Consider the following 24,650-nt stretch of genomic DNA (forward strand, 5'->3'; position numbering starts at 1 on the left):
GAGGGGAGATGGATGATCAGATCTTCTTTTTTAATCTTCGGTACCTCGTGAATCTATTTCATTGTTTTTCCAGTTTCAGTGTGACATAATTGACATACAGCACTGTAACAGTTCAAGGTGTACAGTATAATGATGTGACTCACATACATCATGAAATGATGACCACAGTAAGTGTAATGAACATCCATCGTCTCATAGAGATACAACATGAAAGAATTAGAAAAAAAAAATTGTTTTCCTTGTGATGAGAACTCAGGATTTACTCTCTTAATGACTTTCATATTTATACAGCAGTGTTCATTATCTTTAATGTGTTGTACATTACATCTGTAGTACTTATTTATCTTATCTGTGGAAGTTTGTACTTTTTGACCACCTTCATCCAATTCCCCTTCCCCTGACCCCCTGCCTCTGGTAGCCACAAATCTGATCTCCTTTTCTATGATTATGTTTGTTTGTTTGTTTTTGAAGTATAATTGACCTACACTATGTTAGTTCCTGGTATACAACACAGTGATTCAATGTTTCCATACATTTCAAAATCATCAACATGGTAAGTCTAGTCTAGATATTACATAGTTATTGACTATATTCCCCACACAGTACATTTCATACCTGTGACTCACTTATTTTATACCTGAAAGTTTGTACCTCTTAAATCTCCCTCACCTATTTCTTCTCCTCCCTCCATCCCCCTCCCATCTGGCAATTACCTGTCTGTATCTATGACTCTATTTCTGTTTAGTTAAGTTTGTTCATTTGTTTTGTATTTTAGATTCCACATGTGAGTGAAATCATACAGTATTTGTCTTTCTCTGCCTGACTTATTTCACTTAGCATAAAACCCTCTAGGTCCATCCATGTTGTCACAAATGAGAAGATTTCATTTTTTTTTTTTTATGGCTGAGTAATATTCAGATTTGTATTGTTCAAGACCGTTTTGGCAGAAATGTGGAGAGCAGAATAGAGAGGCGGAAGAGTGAATGCAAGGAGGGGAGGAGCAGGCAAGAAATGAGGGAATGCAGAAACCCTGAGGTAGTCCAGGGTAAAACAACAGTTACTCGGACTACCATGGGGCCGGCAGGAGCAGAAAGAAGTTGAAGAAACTGAAAGATATATAGGTGTTAAATTGACAAAACTTAGAGATGAATATGATAAAGTAGACGAGGACCAGGGACGTGTAAAGGATGAGTCCCATGTTTCGGGCCTGCGCAACTGAACGGATGCCAATTCCTTCACTGAGTGAGGGAACACCAGAGAAGGAAAGATTGTGCCTCCGTGTTTCTGCACCTACTGTTTTTCTCTGCCTAGAAAGCCTTTCAGCCCCTTGCAAACTCATTCTTTTAGCTTCCATAACAACAAAATATTCCAGGCTCATCATGTGCTTTCTCTATTCCAGTGCAGAAATCAGCCATTTTTCCAAGAAGTCCTAGTTCCTTTTAGTGGAGAGTGGTACTTAGAAGTTAAAATCTGTGTGCTAGAAATAATTTCTTTTGAGGTGTTTCTGCTCCCAGACCCTCTCAGTGAATAGAGCTAGGAAGTTTATGTGTGTTTATGTATACACAAACCTTTCTATTTATTTCCCTATCTATCTATCTATATTGTAAACTATAAATTCACACTGACAGCTCCAATTCCAATCCTAGCTTTTTTATACCTCCCTTCTCTGACAGTGAGCTATCTGGCTCTGATCATTCTTAATATATTTAATTGTTTGCTTGATCCTGTGTATGCAGCCAATTCCCTGGCCCCACTGTCCTACCTGAAACCATCCTTGCACAGGCTACCATTACCACCCTGCAGGGGCCTGCTCACTGACTTCTGGATGGAAGAAACGGAGAGAAGGAATGAAGGGCTTCCTAAAAAAACAGTATTTTCACCTGCTGCCTCAACGTATAAAGACTGTGGTTGCTCTTGTTTCTGACTCTGTCATAGCTACCGTCACACAATTGGTTTTACTGTCATTTAACAAGGACAAGGAAACAGTGGCCTCAAATTATGTAAATATTATGAGTAAATAACTAAGGGGGACAAATATTATAAAAAATTTGAACTTACTCCTCTAGCAGCCAGTTCCATTTCAGTACTATCCCAGTGATCAGTCTGCTCTAAAAAATAGATCATTTCATCAAAAACATCTTCAAACTTCTTCGGATTCTGTAGAAGAAAACACACTTTAATCCTAAGCCCGACTTTATAACAAGGCTCAAGCCTACAAAGTAAATAAGTTACTCTTCAAGTAAGTTTGTTAGATCTTCATTCTATTAGGTAACTGAATTAAAACGCATTTTCAAGGGATGCCATATTCACTTGATTTAATATTTTGTTAGTCCAACATTCTGCAGAAGCCAAGACTAAGAATGTAAGTAAAATGTCATAAGCAAACTGCTTACTACTCAAATATGTGTGCTTATTTAGGTCAGTCCTTAAGATGAAAACTCAGTTACAGCAGATACTACGCGATGCTTTCGATGCAGTTCTATTCCTTTTGGAGGAACTCTAGTTCAAATCAGTGGGTTTATCTGCCTTGGGAAGGCCAAGAAAGCAACATAAGATTTACACTGGGTTTATTGTCTTTCTAGTGGTAGCAATTTGATAGGCAGAACAAGCTATTGTGTTGTTTTACATTTAATTTCTTTGACTATAATGCTATGCAACTTTTTCATATAATCATTAAACATTCTGTTTCTTGTTAAAAAAAAAAAAGATTTACATTGGGAATTGCAAGTAGTTAATATCACCCGAAATTTATGTTGTATTTTTAATAAATTTGCTTTCCCATTTATCATTTATTTAGTCATCATAAGAACTCTCTGAAATAGGGTAACATAAGTAAAATTCTATTCTACAAATGAGGGAACTGAGGTTCAAAGGGACTGGGTCTGAAAACCAGGTGTTCAAAGGGCTCAGAGAAAGTCTGGTTTTTGTTATTGTTTTTTTTCCTCATCATCTGGACACAACCTGCATAAAGGAAAGTGGTTCCTCATAGTCTTCATAAAGTTCTTGCCATTGCTTCTGCCTCTGTCAGTCCCATGAAGATGAGTAAGAGTAAAAGGCAGCTCAATTTGTATTTCCAGATTCCTGAGATCTATACTACTTCCTGGAACCTTCTTATTGAGCAGGATTGAGGGACGTAAGAGAAGAGGTATTAGACATAACAATAGTGGTGGCTGTAGTAGCAGATCTAATGATAATTCTTACCATGACATTCACAAGTTTTATGGCAAATTGAGAATAATTTATCAACTTGATCAAAACAGTGTGAACTTTATACAAAGAAAATAAATGAACCCAAGTAGAAATCAATGCTCTTTGGGTTATTTATTTATTTATTTTTTGGCCATGCCATGCGGCATGAGGGATCTTAGTTCCCCAACCAGGGATCAAACCCATGCCCCCTGCAGTGGAAGTGTGGATTCTTCACCACTGGACTGCCAGGGAAGTCCCTGGGTTATTTATTTTCAATATGTGAACCTTTGTAAATATCTACAAAAACATTTTCTTCTATTAAAAACTTAATGCATCTTAATCTTCAGCTCGACTGAAATAACAACAATAAAAAACCTGCCAACAAAACAAGTTTACCTTTCGCGCTTTTACAATTAACGCTGATAAAATTTTCCTCCCACTTTCAGCAAGGAATATCCTGTTGGCTGTTTCTGAAAGAATTACCTGAAAAATATCCATCCCCAAACAAAGAAAAAAGAGACCTGTAATTAATCTGAATGGACATTTGACTTTATAGCATACCAATGCATAAATAACCGAAATACAGTCAATACATGGTATGTGACTCTATTTCAGCAGGCAGACCACAGAAAAGGTCCTAAGTTAGTAAAATATAAATAGCTCTTGAGGGCTTCCGTGGTGGCGCAGTGGTTAAGAATCTGCCTGCCAATGCAGGGGACACAGGTTTGAGTCCTGGTCCGGGAAGATCCCACATGCCACAGAGCAACTAGGCCCAAGCGCCACAGCTTACTGAGCCTGCGCTCTAGAGCCCGCGAGCCACAACTACAGAAGCCCGGGCACCTAGAGCCCATGCTCCGCAACAAGAGAAGCCACTGCAGTGAGAAGCCTGCGCACCGCAAAGAAGAGTAGCCCCTACTCACTGCAACTAGAGAAAGCCCGCGCGCAGCAACGAAGACCCAACACAGCCAAAAATAAATAAAACAAATAAAATTTTTTTAAAAAAGAAAAATACTTAAAAATATAGCTCTTGAATGTATAATAAAAAAGATTAAAGGGAGATAAATATGAATTTAAATTCTGTTCAATTTCATATTAGAAAATCCAAAATAAATATTATACAACTCCAAAACATAGAAAAATAAAGATAATTTTGTTGTTAAATGACCTTATTTCATTTTAGGAAATCGATGATTTCACATCTGATTCAAATAAAAACATTCTAGAACACATACTAATTGATAATAAGAAAAAGGATCTATATTTTAAGCAGCAATTCATACACATACATCTTTAGCATCAAAACATTCTATTTTGACAAAATGTGGTAGACCCAGGAAGTTATAGCAGAGGATGACAAATGAAGACAAATGAAGGGAAACAGCAGGCAGGAAAAATAAACTTAGCAGACTTTTTATTTGCCAATAGGAATAAGGATAATAAAGAGCAAAGGGCTGTCCTGTTTATATGCAGCTGGACTCTATGGCATGAGGGTGGGGATGAGTGGCTGGGTGAAGTCACTTACTGTTAAAAAAAAATACCTGAAAAGCCTGTCGAATACAGTGAAGTTTGGCAAGAAAATCACTGTCTCCTAGGCACTCCAACATTTCAGTTCTAAGTAATAAACAGGGGAGACAACTGTTAAAGTGCATTTAAGATCAAGCCTACTACAAATTTGGACTCGAACAAGGCTTAACCTCGGGACCTTAATAAAAAAACACATGTCTTTTCAGTACTGACAAAACATGTAAAAATAATTTATTTTGAGCCTAAAAACATATTTTCCCCTATTCTCATAAATACTTTTAACAAATATCAGACAAACATAGCAATAGCATCTTAACATTTTTTAAAAACATAAGCATGATACCTAAGCACTCTTGAGTAAATTTTTCCTTCTTCAACTAAATGCATGGCCTCTTCATAAAAAGGGCAGTGGCAAAGAGACTCCAGACTGTAGATATGCTGTACTTCTTTGTGTTCTGCAAGCTAAGAATACAGTGGGTTAAAACAGACTACACTGATATGAGAAGAAAAACGATAAAAAATAGAAAATAGGATCTTGCTAATATTAAAATATACTCAATTTTATTAAAATGTGAAAATAATTCAGTAATATTTTACAGCTAGTAAGATCTGAATTCATTTTATTTCAAAATTCAGTTGTAAAAAAAGAGTAAAACTTTATAACAAGCTTAGCTAATTTTGAATCCAACTACAGTTCACCAACAAGAAAAACTGATGATGAAGCATTGAAGAAAAAGAAGAGAATTTTATCATCCAAAGAATGCTTAAAAGTATTATAACTCATGATTGTAAATGAAGTAAAGTTTTCTACAAAAACACTGTAATAATCTCAATTTGGCTAATTCTAGGGAATTTTTTTTTTTATATGTAGCTTTGACTAACCTTTGTATAACTGAAGAATAGTCATGTACCTATGGTTAGCATAAAAACTCTACAAATGAAATTCCAGCCTTCTGATAGTTCATTAAAAAACAACAACAAATTTGTTGTACAGCAGAAACTAACACAACATTGTAAAGCAATTATACTCCAATAAAGATACGAAAAAAAAGAAAATGATGACAAAAAAAAAAAAACCACTGCAAACACTATAGAGTTGCCAGCTAAGCAGGAAAACTCTGGAGTGATTTTATTTTTCAATACCAGGTGATCCATTTAAATGGGACGCTGTAGAGGTTTTTTGTTTGTTTTTAATAACAGCTTTACTGAGAGATAATTCACATACCATAAAATTCACCCATTTAAGTATAATTCAGGGGCTTTTTAGTATATTCACTGGGTTGTATAATCAGCACCACTTTCTAATTTCAGAATATTTTTACTATGCCAACAAGAAACCCTCTGCCCATCAGCAGTCACTCCCCATGCCCCTTTCTCTCTAGGCCCTGGAAACCAATAATCTTTCAGTGTCTATGGAATTTCCCACTCTGGAAACTTCACATAAACTGAATCAAGTAATATGTGGCATTCTGTGTTTGGCTTTTTTCACATAGAATAACGTTTCCAAGGTTCATCTATAACGTAGCATATATCAGTACTTCATTCTTTTTTATGGCTGAATTGTATGGATATACCACATTTTGTTTATCCTTTCCTCAACTGATAGACTTGTGGGTTGTTCCCACTTTTTGATAATCATGAATAAGAAAGACTGCTTTGAACATTTATGTACAAGTCTTTTATGTTTTCAATTCCCTTGAGTATATACCTAAAAATGGAAGTGTCAGATGGTAACTCTATGTTTAACTTTTTGAGGAAACTGTTTTGCAAAGTGGCTGCACCATTTTCCATTCCCACTAGCAATGTATGATGATTTCAATCTTTTCACACCTCTGCCAACAATTGTTACTGTCCATCTTTTCTTATTATAGCCACCCTAGTGGGCGTGAAGTGGTTTAAATTTGTCTAATGACTAATGATGTGGAACATCTTTTATCTCCTTATTGGCCCTTGTATATCTTCTTTGGAAAAATGTCTGTTCAAATCCTTGGCGCATTTTTTATTTTTATTTATTTATGGCTGTGTTGGGTCTTCGTTTCTGTGCGAGGGCTTTCTCTAGTTGTGGCAAGCGGGGGCCACTCTTCATCGCGGTGCGCAGGCCTCTCACTATCGCGGCCTCTCTTGTGGAGCACAGGCTCCAGACGCACAGGCTCAGTAATTGTGGCTCATGGGCCCAGTTGCTCTGCGGCATGTGGGATCTTCCCAGACCAGGGCTCGAACCCGTGTCCCCTGCATCAGCAGGCAGATTCTCAACCACTGCACCACCAGGGAAGCCCCCCTGGCGCATTTTTAAATTGGGTTATTTGTCCATTTATTGTTGTGTTGTAACAGTTCTTTATATATTCTGGATATAAGACCTTTATCAGATACATGATTTTCAAATATTTTCTCCCATTCTACTGTCTTTTCACTTTCTTGGTGTCCTTTAAAGCACAAAAGTTTCTACTTTTGATAAATGCCAATTAATTGTTTTTTTTCTTTTGTCCGCCTCAACTTTTTCTTTTGTGCAGAACATCAAGGTTGGCCAGAGGTGAGAGGTTAGGGATTTCTAAGGTCTTTCCTGGACACATGCATAGCCCTGCACATGCTTATGGCCTTCTAGATTCTCAGAAATACATTGGAGCTTTTCAAAGCTCCCTATAAACATCTCATTGCCCAATTTTTCCTTTTAAAATTGCCCAATTTTTCCTTTTAAAAATTGGGCAATGAGGCAGCTCCAGTGTTAAAACAATTACCACTGATATTTTTCAACAAAGGCTCTAGGGATAGAAATTTTGCACAGAGCAAGCTCTAAGTCAGGTCAAATAAAGACAAGTCCTGAGAATGCAGCTTTGCAAGGAGCTGCCATACAAGCCAAATAGTGACAATTCTCTAGTGATGGGACTTTTGGGAAGCTCCAAAGCCATTAAGTTTCTTCCAGTGGCTGCTGAGCCCCTGATTTTCCCAGTTACCATAGTTATGAAGCTGTTGGTTTTCAAGACTACTGTGGAGAGGGCTAGAAACAGAACCAGTTAAAAATTTACAAAGTTTACTGTTCTTATGGAGATTCAGCTATTTTCCTTGAATAAATCCTCCTTGAATTTTTACAAATGTTTAATTTTCAGAGTTCTGAAAATTTTGATTTTCGAGAATTTTTGCCAGTAATCATTGCTTTTGTGAAGGAGATCTTTGGAAGTTTTTACTCTACTATTCCAGAAGTGTTTCTCCATGCTGTAGTTCTGGCACTTCATATGCACCCATGCTGGGCTAAATGCTTTAACTTGATTCATCTCATTTCTTTACAACCACTCATAAAGTAGGTACTATTACTACCCACCTTTTATAGGTAAAGAAACAGAGATTTAGATTAGCAGGAACTTGCCCCAAGGCCCACTACTAAATGGTAGAACTTAAAACCAGGCATTCATTCCAGAGCTTATATGTACTTTTAAATATCAAACTATATGTATTCTCCTATCAGCCTTATCCAAAAATCCAAAGGAGAATAAGTTTACACATCAGCATTATTTAGGACAGTATATATATGTCTGTTAGTCCAGAGGCAAAAAAAAAAAAGTAAACAAAATGACAATACCTGCCATTATATACTGTCTGCTTTAAGTAATATTTCCCACATGTTTTAAGGAAGATATATTATGCTAAAGGCAAAGTGTATTTGAGGTTAAAAAAAAAGCTAACAGTTTAAAAAATTAGAGTGGAAATTCTTTAGATATTAAATAATTTAAAGTTTTGTACCACTGTCAAAACAAATAGGATCTATGTACACCTACCAGCAGAGAAAAATTCTAAGGAGGAAACTGGGGCTCCAATTAAACTCTCTACATAAAATAATTTATACTAATAAGAAGTGAACAAATCCAACAATGAGGGATTCCAGGATCAAGTCTTGATTTATTAGTCTATCTTGTTTATTTGTTGGTTTGGCTGAGGTGATCGTTTAAATTAAGTCTCTTAAAATAAGCCTGCAGCTGTTAAAATACATCATATTGAAGATTTGACACTGGCTAACATTATCATCAATTCTTCATAAGAGACAATGATAACTAAGAAACATTAATTTAAATAATGTCTTAAGGACTTCCTTGGTGGCACAGCGGATAAGAATCCACCTGCTAATGCAGGGGACACAGGTTCAATCCCTGTTCCAGGAAGATCCCACATGCTGCGGAGCAACTAAGTCCGTGCGCCACAACTACTGAGCCTGCGCTCTGGAGCCCGCGAGCCACAACTACTGAGCCCACGTGCTGCAACTACTGAAGTGTGCGCCTAGACCCCGTGCTCCACAACAAGAGAAACCACCGCAACGAGAAGCCTGCGCACCACAACGAAGAGTAGCCCCGCTCGCCACAACTAAAGAAAGCCTGCGCACGGCAGCAAGACCCAACGCAGCCAAAAAAGTAAAAATAAAATTAAATCTTAAAAAAAAAAAAAGTCTTAAAGTTTTTAAAGCAAAAAACAGATCATTAAGATGATGGCTTAAATTCTCATTTTAGCATGTATCTTATAGGAAGAAGTTTTTGGACAAAATTCCCAAAAACTTTTTAAAAGGTTTCAGAAAAAGATTAAGATTTTACTAGAGCTGTTACTTCAGAAGCAGTCAGAAACACAGTTTAATCCCTGCATAACATGCAATTTACCATGCAATTTACCATGAAAAAGGGTTCTTTTTCTTTGCTGGTTGAAACTTGAAATGTCCTTTATTTCTAAATTATTTAACATCCCAAATTACTTCCCCCTTGCCCTCCATGAGATGCAAGAGGGACTAGGTCTTATCTTCTTTGACAAGCAATGACTTTGCTGAATGTGAAGTAGTATTTTTAAAAGCCTTAATATTTTTTAAAAGCTTCTGAACAACCATGAAAGAAATGTCCAAAGTTCCAAAACTATTATAAGTTGGGGCATAAGATAGGCTAAGTTCAATTTTAATACGGACTATTTTTTACATTTACATTTTCCTTTCAAAATAATCACATAAAATTACAAATAGGACTTACAGTTAAAGAAAGCAAGCTGATTGTATCTCCTATGTCACTAATAGAAAAGAAATAAAAAAGGAAATAAACCCACAATAACCACCTTCTAAAATGGCCCTCATAATGATTCTCTCTTTCTGGTACTTCATACCTCATCCCACGTTGAAGAGGGCTGACCTGTGTAACCAATAACATATAGAAATAATGGAGTGTGATTTCTGAGGCTAGATCATAACAGTCACTGCTTCTGCCTCACTCTCTCTTGGGGAAGCCAGGTGCCATGTTGTGAACAGGCTCCAGCAGTCCTACTGAAAAGTCCATAAAACCATAAAAACTTAGGTTTCTACCAACAGGGAGCACCAACATGCCATTCATGTAAGTGATCTTGGGGCAGATTCTCCAGCTCCAGTTAACCTTCAGATGACTGTGGCCCCAGCCAACATACTTGACTACAACTTCACAAAAGACCTCAAGCCAGAACCATTTCCAAATTCTTGACCCTCAGAACAATGAGATAACAAATATTTGCTATTGTTCTTATTATTGTATGGGAAATAACTGGGGGAGTGGGCAGGTGTCCAGTCTCAGAATTTCTGGAATCACTTCTTTGTGCTGGCAACCTCGGTGACCTTGAGCATGCTGAACTTGCAGTCTTGATCAGGGGCCAGCCTCCCCCACCGTGACAGTGTCACCAATCTGGATGCCCCTGAAGCGGGGGGACAGGTCCATGGACATATTCTTATGTATTTTTGGATGTAGTGGAGGTAGTCTCAGCGGACAACAATAGTCCTCTGCATCTACATCTTGGTCACCACACCAGATAGGATCTGCCCTCAGATGGAGACATTACCAGTAAAGGGACATTTCTTGTCAATGTAGGTGCCCTCAATGGCCTTCCGGGTGCCTTGAAGCCCAGGCCAATGTTCTTGTATTGCGGGAGCTTCTCCTCGACAGTTTCTCCAAGCAGGACCCTCTTTTTATTTTGAAAAATGGTGTCTGCTGCCTTTGGTAGGGACGCTCAGTCCAGGAGTCACTCCGTATCTAATATATGCAGCTTCACAATTAAATACCAAAACGATGGGCTCCTTGGATTAGCCCTAGGACTTAGTTCTCACAGGACTAACCCTAAGGCCCAAGAGCTCCAGAAAACCACCCCATAAGACGTGGATTTTAAGAAGGTGACTCCTAAAATGCTTGTGCCTCTATTAAACTCCAAGTGTGGAACCCCCAGGATTTAGAAGGCTCTAATCTAGATTAACACAAAGACACATGCCCTCTACTTGATTTAATCCCTAGGAAATTGAGGACTCTGGCAATTAACGCCCAAACTGGGGCATGTGGTCCCACTCCTTAGCACACACTTCTGAGACCCAGGACAGGACCTACAGCCTTGGCACCAGCCCCCAGCCCACACCTGAATTCTACTGGTTTTAAGACAATAAGTTGTGGGTAATTTATTACATAGCAACAGATAACTAACATAACAGTGGAAATAATACTAAGAGCAAAAGGAAGACACACAGATTTCCAAACACTGGAAAGCAAATGGAAGTGTGTGGACAGATGAAAGAGATGAGGAAGCCATAGTCCAGAATAAGTTCAAGAGGGGATATAGTCAAAGAGGAGACATTTGCTAAGCAGAGCCTCAAAGAGAACCAGGCTCACAGTGAGCAGGTATGCAGGCAGGACTGAAGAAGAGGGATTGAAAATAGTAGTTTAAATGAAAGTCTGTCCAAACAACTGTAGCTGTCCTATATCTTATTCTACTCTCTGCCCCAGAAAAAAAGAATTTGCAACCAGAGAACATTTCTCTTTAAAAATTACTTGAACAGGGGCCTCCCTGGTAGCGCAGTGGTGAAGAACCTGCCTGCCAACGCAAGGGACACAGGTTCGAGCCCTGGTCCGGGAAGATCCCACATGCTGCGGAGCAACTAAGCCCATGAGCCACAACTACTGAGCCTGCGCTCTAGAGCCCGAGTGCCACAACTACTGAAGCCCACATGCCTAGAGCCTGTGCTCCGCAACAAGAGAAGCCCGCGCACCGTAACGAAGAGCAGCCCCTGCTCGCCGCAACCAGAGAAAGCCCTCGCGTAGCAACGAAGACCCAATGCAGCCAAAAATAAATAAATAAATAAAATAAATTTATTTAAAAAAAAAAAATTACTTGAACGGAAATTCTGTGGCGGTCCAGTGATTAGGACTCCACGCTTTCACTGCCAAGGGCCCGGGTTCAGTCCCTGGTCAGGGAACTAAGATCTCACAAGCTGTGCGGCGCAGCCAAAAAACAAACAAAAATTACTTGAACTACCTGGGGAAAGTAAGTCTGCTAGGGTGAGTGATGGGTCCCCCGGAGTAAGGCCCTCTTCATTCTGAATCCAGGTGTGCCCTGACTATTAGGCTCTTTACAGACCATTCATCCTAAAGAAAAGCCTGCCCATCAGCAACCTCAAAGAAGTCAACTGAGGCCAGTTATCGTTCCTGTTCACCTATTCAAGGAAGAAACAAACAGAAAACAATGCTCTAAACCTCCACAATCTACCTAAGGAAATCAGTCCAGTCACCAGCTAAGCTTTCAAATTTAAAAGAAAAACCATCAGCACAAGAATGAAAGCCCAAGATAAAAGAGACAAAACTAACCCCAGAGGAAGTAAGATAATTCCCGATTGCTATAAACAAGTGCTATCAAGTCAGAGAGGTACAGCAAAAGCTTTCCAAGCTTCCTTTTAGACTATGAGTATAGGTATCTGAATTATAAGAAATAGATTTTTTCTCTTTAAAGAGTACCCTAAAATTTATATATTAAACATACACACAGTGCAGAGTGGTAATTCTAAGAAAAACTAAATTTACAGCTAAAAACGCTCTCTCTGCAATATTAGTTTCTACCTATCAAATGACAATCTCTTTAACAGATGGGAGAGTTAGGAGAGTACTCAATGCAGTGGTACCCTAACATTAAAAAGACTTTTCAGAACTTGAAAATTAAGCTAAGTGAAAGAACATCAAACACAAAAGATCATATATTGTGTGATTCTATTTGTATGAAATGTCCAGAATAGGCAAATTCATAGAAACGGAAGGTATAGGAGTAAGTGCCAAGGGCGATTAGGCAGAGAAAAGGGAGAGAAAAGGGAGCGATGACCAATAGGGAGGGGTTTCTTTTGGGGGTGATAAAAATGTTCCAGAATTAGAAAGTTTGCACAACTCTGAATATACTAAAAACCACTGAATTGTATACTTTAAAACAGTGAATTTTATAGTATGTGAATTATATCTCAATAAAGCTATTATTTAAAAAAAAGACTTTTCAGAGAAAAAAGGCTCTGGTTCCAAACCAATGTTTGGCAAAGCTTATACAGGAAAATTTTGTTAATCACTTTCAAAAATGACTGACCAACCTTGGAGAAAAGCCTATGCCAGGACTTGTTTTAATAATCTAAATAGGCAAAAACTCTTTCTGATAATTCTGAATAAAGCTTTCAAATGATCACAAACTGTTTAACTTCATAAGGAGTTCTGGTCTTATTTTCTTAATAACTTTCTTCATTAAGCAGTTTTTCTTAAGTGCTTGGCAAATAGTAAATGCTATTCAAAATAATTTAACAAACATTTCTTAGTACGCAATTTATCTTGGCACATTCACATTCTGAGATCATACATTTATACCCTAGAAGCATTCCTAGGAGGTTTCTCAGATAGTGAGCCCTTCTTGTGGTATTCATGCATTTTGTTTTCCATAAGGATTTTCTTTTTAATTTATCAAAGCTTTGTAACTTAAACCACAAATTTAAAGTGAGTACAATGAATACTTGGCAAAATATTTTTTAAGGTTGCATATTATAAAGAAACTTTAGAGCAATTTGCTCTAAAGGTATACTGTTCTTCACAGTGGAAAAAATGCAAAGTGACTTGCAATTCTCTTTACAAACCATTTAGGACATAAGTGTCTACAGAAAGAAAGATAAAAAGCATTTGACAAAATACAACATCCCTTTATGATAAAAATTCTCAACAAATTGGTATGGAAGGAATGTACCTCAACATAATAAAGGCCACATATGACAAGCCCACAGCTAACATCATATTCAACAGTGAAAGGTCGAAAACTCTTTCTCTAAGACCAAGAACAAGACAAGGGTGCCCACTCTCACCAATCCTACTGAACATAGCACTGTTAAGTTCTAGCCAGAGCAATTAGGCAAGAAACACAAGAAAAGACATTCAAATCAGAAAGAAGTAAAATTGCCTCTGTTTGTACATGATATGATCTTATACACAGAAAAACCCTAAAGACTCCACCAAAAAACTATTAGAATAAACAAATTCAGTAAAGTTGCAGGATACAAAAATCAATATACAAAAATCAGTTCCATTTCTATACCCTAAAACAAACTATCAAAAAGAGAAATTAAGAAAAGTCCCATTTACAATAGCATCAAAAAGAGTAAAATACTTAGGAATAAATTTAACCGAGGAAATGAAAAATCTGTATAGTGAAAACTATAAGATTTTGATGAAGAAACTGAAGAAGACACGAATAAATGAAAAGATACTCGTGTTCATGGATCAGAAGAATTAATATTGTTAAAATGTCCATACTACCTAGAGCCATTAGAGATTCATTGCAATCCCTATCAAAATTCCAATGGAATTTTCCACAGAAACAGAAAAAAAAATCCTAAAATTTGTGTGGAACCACAAAAGACCCCAACTAGCCAGAGCAATCCTAAGAAAGAACAAAACTGGAGGTATTTTACTTCCTGATTTCATACAATAATACAAAGCTGAAGTAATCACACAGTATCATACTAGTACAAAAATAGACATAGACCAATGGAACAGAATCAAGAGCCCAGAAATAACCCTTGCATATAAAGTCAACCCATATTTGACAAAGGGGCCAAGAATATTCAGTGGGGAAAGGACTCTTCAATAAATGGTAGTGGGAAAACTGGATAACCACATGCAGAAAGACATTGGAACCCTATTTTACACCACTCACAGAAATTAACTCAAAATGAATTAAAGACATAAACATAAGACCTGAAACCATAAAACTCCTAAAACAAAAACACAGGGAGAAAAAGCTCCTTGACATTTGTCTTGACAACAATTTTTTGGATATGACACCCAAAGCACAAGCAACAATGCAAAAATAAACAAGTGGGACTGAATTAAACTAAAAAGCTTCTGTACAGAAAAAGAAACAATCGACAAAATGAAAAGGCAACCTACAGAATGGGAAAAAATATTTGCAAACCATCTATCTGATAAGGGGTTAATATTCAGAGGGCCTGAATAGACATTTTTCCAAAGAAGACACAAATGGCCAACAGGTACATTAAAAGGTGTTAAACATCACTAATCATTAGGGAAATGCAAATCAAAACTATAATGAAATATTACCTCAAATAGAATAGCTATCAGCAAAAAGACAAGCGATAACAAATGCTGGTGAGGATGTGGAGAAAAGGAAACCCTGGTGCATGGTTGGTAGATATGTAAACTGGTACAGCTACTACAGAAAACAACATGGATGTTCCTGAAAAAATTAAAAATATAATTCAGCAATCCTACTTCTTTTCTGGGTATATACCAAAAAATATAATTCGGGGCTTCCCTGGTGGCGTAGTGGTTAAGAATCCGCCTGCCAATGCAGGGGACACGGGTTTGAGCCCTGGTCCGGGAAGATCCCACATGCCACGGAGCAACTAAGCCTGTGCGCCACAACTACTGAGCCTGTGCTCTAGAGCCCACGAGCCACAACTACTGAGCCTGCGTGCCACAACTACTAAAGCCCATGCACCTAGAGCCTGTGCTCCACAACAAGAGAAGCCACTGCAATGAGAAGCCCAAGCACCGCAACAAAGAGTAGCCCCCGCTCACCGCAACCACAGAAAAGCCCGTGTGCCGCAACGAAGACCCAACGCAGCCAAAAATAAAATAAAATAAATAAAATAAATAAATTTAAAAAATATATATGTATATAATTCAGCAATCCTACTTCTTTTTGGGTATATATCAAAAAAAAAAAATGAAATCACTATCTTGAGATATCTGCATTCCCATGTTCATTGCAGCACTATTCACAATAGCCAAGAAATGGAAACAAGTCAAGTGTCCATCAATGGATGAATGGATAGAGAAGATGTGGTATACATATATTTATATATATTCAATGGAATATTATTCATCCATGAGAAAGAAAGAAATCCTGTCATTTGCAACAATATGTATGGGGCAGGGCCTTGAAGGCATTATGTTACGTGAAGTCAGACAGAGAAAGACAAATACAGGTCACCCTTCAACAATGTGGTGGTTAGGGGCGCTGACCCCCATGTGGTTGAAAATAGTCATCCCCTGGTTTCCTCAAAGGACTGGTTCCAGGACCTGCCTTGGATACCAAAATCCTCAGATGCTCAAGTCCTATTGTTGGCCCTTAGTATTCGCAGTTTCACATCCTCGGATTCAACCAACTGTAGATAATGTAGTATGTATTTATTGAAAAAAATCCACGTATAAATGCACCTACACAGTTCAAACCTATGCAGTTCAGGGTCAACTGTACTGTATGGTATCACGTACATGTGGGATCTAAAAAAGCCAAACCCATAGAAACAGAAATTTAGAATGGTGAGTGCCAGGAACTGGGGGTGGGAAAAATGGGGAGATGCTGGTCGAAGGGTACAAACTTCCACTTACAAGATGAGTAAGTTCTGGGGATCTAACGTACAGCATGGTGACCCCAGTTAACAATACTACATTATATGCTTGAAAGTTGCTAAGAGAGTAGATCTTAAACATTCCCACCACAAAGAAAAAAAGGTAATCATGTGAGGTGCTGGAGGTGTTAACTAACCTTACTGTGTTCATTATTCCACAATATATGTGTATCAAATCATCACTTCGTACAGCTTAAACTTACACAAAGTTATATGTCAACTATATCTCAATAAAGCTAGAAAAAACAGAAAGATAACCCTGTCTATATAGAATAGTAAAATGAAGAGGAAGTAGCTTCTTCATAAAACAAGTAGATATGTTCTGTGTGTTGCAAACTATACAAGTATAAAAATATAAGGAAAAAGGTGAACAATTCAGGAGATGATACTGTAAGCAATAGCTAAAATATACATATACAGAAAAATCTTGAGATGATGAAAGATTATGGTCAGTACAGCTTTAAAAAAGGCAGAATCAAGGTTTAGGGTATAGGGTGTTGGAACACCTAAAGCTTTCCACACTAGAGCTTGAATTCACACATCAATTACAGATGTGTGATACTATCGATATGAAAAAGGACAGCATTAGTATCCAAAATCTACCATAAAAATGAAATAATTCTAAGACAAAATTGGCCATATGTGATTTTTTAAAGCTGTTTCAAGTAGAAAACATTATAAAAAGATGACCACTTTGCAATCTTCTCTTTGGATAAAAAATTTAAATCTCAGTGGAAAACAAATTACCCATAAATCTGTAATTCAGTGATCACCACTCCTTACACATTAGTGTATTTATATCTACTCTTTTTTTCCTCAGCCTAAATACTCACATAATATACCACATACGTGTTTTTCTTTATTACAAAATTACAAGCATACTCTCTATATAAAACCTACATACTACTCTTTTCACTTAACATATGTTCCCATGTCATTAAAAACTATTGGAAACATGTTTATGGCAATATAATACTTCAAATTATGGATGTTCCATAATTTGGCATTAAACTGTTGTCAGTTTTTCATTATTATTAAAAATGCTACAGTGAATATTTTTATATATAAATCTTTGAATCCGATCATTTCCTTGGAAAAAATATCTAGAGGTATGATCTCTCAGCTAAAGAATCTGAATATTTTTAAGACTCTTGATATAAGGTGAATTGCTTGCCATTGAGACACTTATATGCCTCACCCATAATCCACAGTGATGAAAGTGCTTATCTAAAGTTTGTGTTTACATGTCCACCTCTCTAAAGAGACTCTAAGCTCCTGTGGGAACTTATATTCATGGTATATTCATCTTTGTTTCCTGGTATCATCTTTGTATCTCTGTATCTATCTACAGAGTTGATACTAAGTAAATGGCTACTGAACTGAATTACAGCACAATGGCAAAACTGTATTCTCCACCTAAAAAGAATAAGAAATCCTCATTAGGAACATACATGTCCTACCTCTGCTGCTGAAGCAAAAGAATCGGTTGATGTGACACTCAAGGTGTCTCTCAGGCCAAAGTCATCCATATTCCCCTTCATGGTGATATCTGTATCTTTATCTTAAAAGAAAAGGTGAAAAGTTCAGAAATTGACATTCCTTGTCATTGCCATATTTCATATGCTATGGTTGGTTTTTCTTTTTCTTTTTTTGTTTAAACATCAGTCTTTACTTAGAATTCTGGAATCTAAAAGGAAAACAATACAAATCAATGGGGTATAATCTGACAAGACTCTCAAAGTGCTTCAAACTGATTCTGAACACTGCCAAGCAGAGGAGAAAGTACTATAAAGGAGACATGTTTATTTTTAAAAGATATTAAACTATTTCAGATTTTAAAAGCTTTTGAGTAAATAATAACTTAAACTGGTATATAATAACTGGAGTTGGATTATCTACCAGCTATCAGCATATACCACAGATAGTTTGAAACAGAGCAATTTAAGTTGCAAGTGGCCTTGCCCAAATTGGGATAACTGGTAGGTTCATTCAAATTAAATGAATTATTTGCATAAAATGTTGTCTGGCCAGTCACTTGTGATAAACTGACCAATTAAAATAATTCAGGAAGATATCTTCAGTCTTTAAGGTCTACTTTAAAACACTGAAAGGCCCAAAATGATCTGGTTTAGGTCCCTGATGTTTATTCTGCTTACTTGAGGATCAAATATAACTGCCCCAATGATTTTATTTTTATTTATTTATTTTTTGGCCACACTGTGGCGGCTTGTGGGTCTTAGTTCCCCAACCAGGGATTGAACCTGGGCCCTTGGCAGTGAGGGCACAGCGTCCTAGCCACTGGACCGCCAGGGAATTCCTCCCCAATGATTTAAAGGGTTGAAAAAGTTTAAAGGCATTTGTAAATGGCTAATATGACCATACCAAGACAGGCTACCTGTCACCAGTACAAAGCATTCTGAACATCGATGTCAATATCTTCACATACTATCATCAGGAATCTAACTGTTAACATTACATTTTCATTGGTACAGCTACTATGGAGAACAGTATGGAGGTTCCTTAAAAAACTAAAAACAGAGCTACCATATGATCTTGCAATCCATTCCTGGGCATATATATGGAGAAAAACATGGTCCGAAAGGATACATGCACCCCAATGTTCATTGTAACACTGTTTACAATAGCCAAGACATGGAAGCAACCTAAATATCCATCAACAGAGGAATGGATAAAGAGGATGTGGTACATATATACAACGGAATCTCATTCAGCCATAAAAAAGAACGAAATAATGCCATTTGCAGCAACATGGATGGACCTAGAGACTGTCATACTAAGTGAAGTAACTCAGAGAAAGAGAAATATCTTAATGATATGGCTTATATGTGGAATCTAAAAAGAAATGATACAAATGAACTTATTTACAAAACAGAAACAGACTCACAGACTTAGAGAAGGAACTTATGGTTACCAGGGAGGAAGGGTGGGGGGAAGGGATAGTTAGGGAGTTTGGGATTGACATGTACAGACTGCTGTAGTTAAAATGGATAACCAACAAGGACCTACTGATTGGCACAGGGAACTCTGCTCAATATTATGTAACAACCTAAATGGGAAAAGAATTTGAAAACGAATATATATATATATATATATATATATATATATATAACTGAATCACTTTTCTGTTTATAGTTTTTTAACTATCACAATATTGTTAATCAACTATACTCCAATATAAAATAAAAAGTTTAAAAAAAATTACATTTTCAAACAAATTCAGTACCCGCTTATAGATGTGACTACATTGTAGCAAGCAACTGATACTCTTCAAATTCTATCACAAGTGTGAAAAAAGCAAAGAACAAAATATATACAGATTTTTACTTTGATTTTCAATCTGCTAAATTTGTCAGATACTTAATCTTCTTTGAAAAGAAATCAGAAATCTCTTTGGCTTTCATTAATTCAAATTTCTATTCCATCATTTTTTCCCAAAATAAAGTTCATTACCTTTACCATAAATGTTCCAAATCCTGTTTACAACCCCCAAGTACCAGAAAACAGACCTTTTGTGATGCTCTACAGGAAGTGTAAAGTTTTAAAAAATCCAAACCATTAATTTAGTTGAAACTCAAAAGTTTTGCCATTTGTATTCCAATCTCTAAGCCAAGCAGAAGAGCAAATTGGGACAAGGTTCATTCCTATTAAAGTATCAAAAATAACCATATGCATAGCATATTTTTTTCTACTTTATATTTGGTGGGACCATAGTTGACATTTTAACCATTTATCTTCCAAATTTAAGTTATAATTGTTTTCAAATGAAGCTTACACCAATCCTTTTAAAATACCTAACTTGTCAGTTCAAAATCCTACTACTAAATGACTATTAACAGAACAAAATCTGAGGTTAAATTATTCTATTTTCAAAAATAAAAGTTCTTTTAGGAATTTAAAATTTTTTCATCAAACTTGAGAACAAAACAACATAATCGTTTTACACTTATAAACAGCTATAAAATTGGTATTTTGGGGCACTCAGGTATCCAGAAAAATTCCCAGTATTCTCTTTTCATTGCATATATGACCTTTGAAAATACATACACAAACTCTGAGGAATCAATTATTTACAAAATTAAATCAGCATTCATAACTTTCAAACCTTCATCTTCTTATTTTCCATCATTGGTATTAATTCTGCAAAAAAAAAAAAAATCACAGTACAACCTTCATTATGCCAAAGCACGTTTAAAGTGGGATTAAGTTACAAGTCAACTAAGTTAAATCTTGGTTCCATATGCCTTTTGCTATTTTCGGAGTAGAACACAGACATTTATCTTATGTCACTTTACCTTTCAGACATTACCCAGGAGCTGTTAAAAGTCTGTTTTACTTCACTCAACAGTAACCAGCCATTCAATGTCATCCAGATCAGCTACCATGGTTGTATTTTATTTTTTTAAAATCTAACAAAGAAAAGTGGCTCAGAGGAACTGGAAAGTCTTACTCATTAAACCCAACTTCATAAACCACAGACCATATCTCTCATTTCAGTAACTGTTATGATTCCTGGAATGACAGCTTAATAATTATGAAGAGAAATAATACATCTGTTTTTTAGATAAGCCAATAAAAAGTATAAAGAAAGAATATTGGGCAATATTTAATTGCTTTTGTGCAGTTTTAAAATTTTAATTTTTTTTTTTTTTTTTTTTAAGTTTTGGCTGTGTTGGGTCTTCGTTGCTGCGTGCGGGTATTCCCTAGTTAAAGTGAGCAGGGGCTACTCTTCTTTGCGGTGTGTGGGCTTCTCATTGCGGTGGCTTCTCCTGTTGCGGAGCACAGGCTCTAGGCGTGCAGGCTTTAGTAGCTGTGGCACGCGGGCTCAGTAGATGTGCCTTGTGGGCTCTAGAGCGCAGGCTCAGTAGTTGTGGCGCTCGGGCTTAGCTGCTCCGAGGCATGTGGGATCTTCCTGGACCAGGGCTCGAACCCGTGTCCCCTGCATTGGCAGGCGGATTCTTAACTACTGTGCCACCAGGGAAGCCCTGCCACATGTATTCTTTACTCAAGTTTTCGGTTTCTCTTGAATCTTCTCCAACATATACATTTCTCTCCTTCTGTTTCCTTGCCCCATGCTACCCAGGAACACATACTGTTTTATAATATGCAGCTCAAGTACTATCTAACCCCTGCATGCATTCTCCTCCATAAACTACTTAATTTGTTGCTTCTATGTAATGCAGTACGGAAAAGATGTTAAAACCATGGGTTCTGGAGCCAGACAGCTTAGATTCAGTCTGACTCTGCTACTTTTTAGCTGTGTAACCTCGGGTAAGTTTCTTATCTTCTTCATTCCTCAGTGTTCTCAACTGTAAAATCGGAATAAAATCTACCACACAGGATTGTGTGAGAATTAAACAAGTTAATACAGTCGGCCCTCCATAACTACAGGTTCCACATCAGAGGAGCCAACCAACCACAGATGGGGGAAAAAAAAATCCAGAATATTCCAAAAGGCAAAGCTTGAATGTGCTGTGTGCCAAGAACTATTACATAGCACTTACATTGTATTTGCAACTATTCACATAATATTTACATTGTACTAGGTATTATAAGTAATCTAGAGATGATTTAAAGTATATGGGAGGATGTGCACAGGTTATATGCAAATACTACAACATTTTATATAAGGGACTTGAGCATCCACGGATTTTGGTATCCATGGGGAGTAGGGATGACTGTATATGTAAAGTAAGCACTGGATAAATGTTAGCTATTCATATTATTATGCAAAAGATAAGGACATACCATTTAATATACTCTCTGAATCTTTATTTAATTACTGCCTGAATATGCAACCTGTCTGTCCAGCTGAACTGAAACAACTTGAGTGGATGAACTTTCTTTTTTTCTCTTTCCTTTTTCTTTCATTTTTTCTTTTTTCTGATGGTTCCTACAGTTCTCAGTACAGCATTGAACACATTGTAAACTTAATTATTTGTTCACATAAACTAAATAAAACTTGTTATTATAGACTGACCATTCTCAACACATGAAAAATCCCTATTTTAAAGCCTCTCATGTATTTCCCCTGGGTTATTTTGCCTGTTCCATGACTTTAACTTGTTTTAAGAGCACTGTTAAAATTCTTATGTTTCTAAAATCCAACCCTAACTTAATTAAACTTATGATACTATAAACGTGAAATATGCAGCTTAAGCCCCTTAAGGACTCATCATTAACCTTAGAAGTGCCTAAAAGAAAGCTTTCCACATAATAGGGTGATTAAATATTAAAAAAATGCTCCATGTGTTGCCTCATTGGCTCTCAGTGGGGCAGCTTTTTTTTTTAACCTTCTTAAATAATAAATCTAACATTTTTAAGAACATTTTTTTACATGTCTCAATCATCCAGAACTTTTAAAACATTCATGCACAGACATAAACTATGTTCTTTGGAAGAACACTGAAAGTATACTGTTTACTTTTAACTAAATAGTCATATATTTTAGGCCAAAAATCTGACTGGATTCAAGTCTTCCTCCTTCTTTAACAATCTCATAATTCACATATTACTTAAGTTTTTTTCCAAAGCAGAATTTGCTTGAAAGTTATACAAAGAAAAAGAAAAAAACTAGAAGACACTTCAGCTCTGGAACTTGGAACCTCAAGCCTGGATCTCTTTCTTTAAACCAAACCAAGTGGGTTTTCTGCATGTCTCACTTTTGCCATGCCCAGGCATATTCTATTTTCTGTCACTTAGAAGGCATCAGGTCTATTTTAACTTCAGCAGATTCTAGTGGAGATTCCAAAGATGCCACTCTTCTTTTCAAATCCAGGCTGTCCACTGTGAATTTTATAACACCAACAAGAAGAGGAAGCCTGCCAAATGTCTCAATGTCATCTGACTTCTATGTCAGCAGCTATTCTCCAGATGAGTTTTAGCAGTTTAAATATGACGTGGAACCTTATCTTTTTTATGGTTTTATTAAAAATGGAAAAGGTCCTGCTGCTGACAAGTTATTTTCCAGAATCTGCTATAATCTGTTAAAATAATTAAGAAATCTAGAAAATTACTGCTGTTCTTTGTTTATCCTGTATGACTATGTGCTCCATCCATACTGTGGATAATTTTTTACTCTCATTTATTTTAATACTACAGAAAAGTTTGAGAGAAAAAAACAAACTGGAATACAAAAACCAAAAACAACATAGGGGAGGGGGAATTGGATGAAGGTAGTCAAAGGTACAAACTTCCAGGTATGTAATGTAAAACATGATAAATATAATTTGCACTACTGGATGTTATACATGAAAGTTGTTAGGAGAGTGAATCCTGGGACTTCCTTCGTGGTCCAGTGGTAAAGAACCTGCCTTACAACACAGAGCACATGGGTTCGATCCCTGGTCAGGGAACTAAGATCCCACATACCGCAGGGCAACTAAGCCTGTGCCACAACTACTGAGCTTGTGTGCCTCAACTAGAGAGCCTGCGTGCTGCACACTACAGAGCCGGGGCGTTCTCGACTCCACATGCCACAACTACAGACCCCACATGCTCTGGACCCCGCACGCCACAACTAGAGACAGAAAAACCCGCACACCACAACTAGAAAGAAGCCCGTGCACTGCAACGAAAGATCCCGCATGCCTCAACGAAGATCCTGCGTGCCACAACTGAGACGTGACACAGCCAAAAAGTAAATAAATAATAAATAAATCTAAAAAAGAGAGAGTAAATCCTAAGAGTTCACATCACAATAAAAAAATTTTTTTCCGTATTTCTTTTTTTTTGTATTGCCTATTTCACCATTTTATTGTTTCATGTATTTTTTTATACAACAGGTTCTTATTAGTTATCTATTTTATACATATTAGTGTATACATGTCAATCCCAATCTCCCAATTCATCCCACCACCACCACCCCCCTCCCCGCTTTCCCCCTTTGGTGTCCATATGTTTGTTCTCTACATCTGTGTCTCTATTTCTGCCTTGCAAACTGGTTCATCTGTACCATTTTTTTAGATTCCACATATATACGTTAATATACAATCTTTGTTTTTCTCTTTCTGACTTACTACACTCTGTATGACAGACTGTAGGTCCATCCACGTCTCTACAAACGACCCAATTTTGTTCCTTTTTATGGCTGAGTAATATTCCATTATATATATGTACCACATCTTCTTTATCCATTCATCTGTCGATGGGCATTTAGGTTGCTTCCATGATCTGGCTATTGTAAATAGTGCTGCAATGAACACTGGGGTGCATGTGTCTTTTT

At 36.9% G+C, this 24,650-nt stretch overlaps 1 protein-coding gene across 6 annotated transcripts in view; it reads right to left on the reverse strand.

The window, feature by feature from the left end:
- Window positions 1–24,650, reverse strand: part of MIGA1 (mitoguardin 1) — a 94,030-nt gene that overhangs the window by 15,359 nt on the left and 54,021 nt on the right. For 4 of the 6 annotated variants that reach the window (XM_082420132.1, XM_082420131.1, XM_082420129.1 and 1 more), the window contains exons 8-12: window positions 17,869–17,969; window positions 5,057–5,175; window positions 4,728–4,800; window positions 3,586–3,672; window positions 2,059–2,157 (exon numbers count right to left, since the gene is read on the reverse strand). In XM_082420132.1, coding sequence (XP_082276258.1) covers window positions 2,059–2,157; window positions 3,586–3,672; window positions 4,728–4,800; window positions 5,057–5,175; window positions 17,869–17,969 — 479 coding nt within the window. The remainder of the gene's footprint in view (window positions 1–2,058; window positions 2,158–3,585; window positions 3,673–4,727; window positions 4,801–5,056; window positions 5,176–17,868; window positions 17,970–24,650) is intronic. The other 2 variants (XM_082420130.1, XM_082420133.1) reach the window with 2 other exon arrangements.

Source organism: Balaenoptera physalus (assembly GCF_965194825.1).
Source record: "Balaenoptera physalus genome assembly, chromosome: 1".
Taxonomy (NCBI): domain Eukaryota; kingdom Metazoa; phylum Chordata; class Mammalia; order Artiodactyla; family Balaenopteridae; genus Balaenoptera; species Balaenoptera physalus.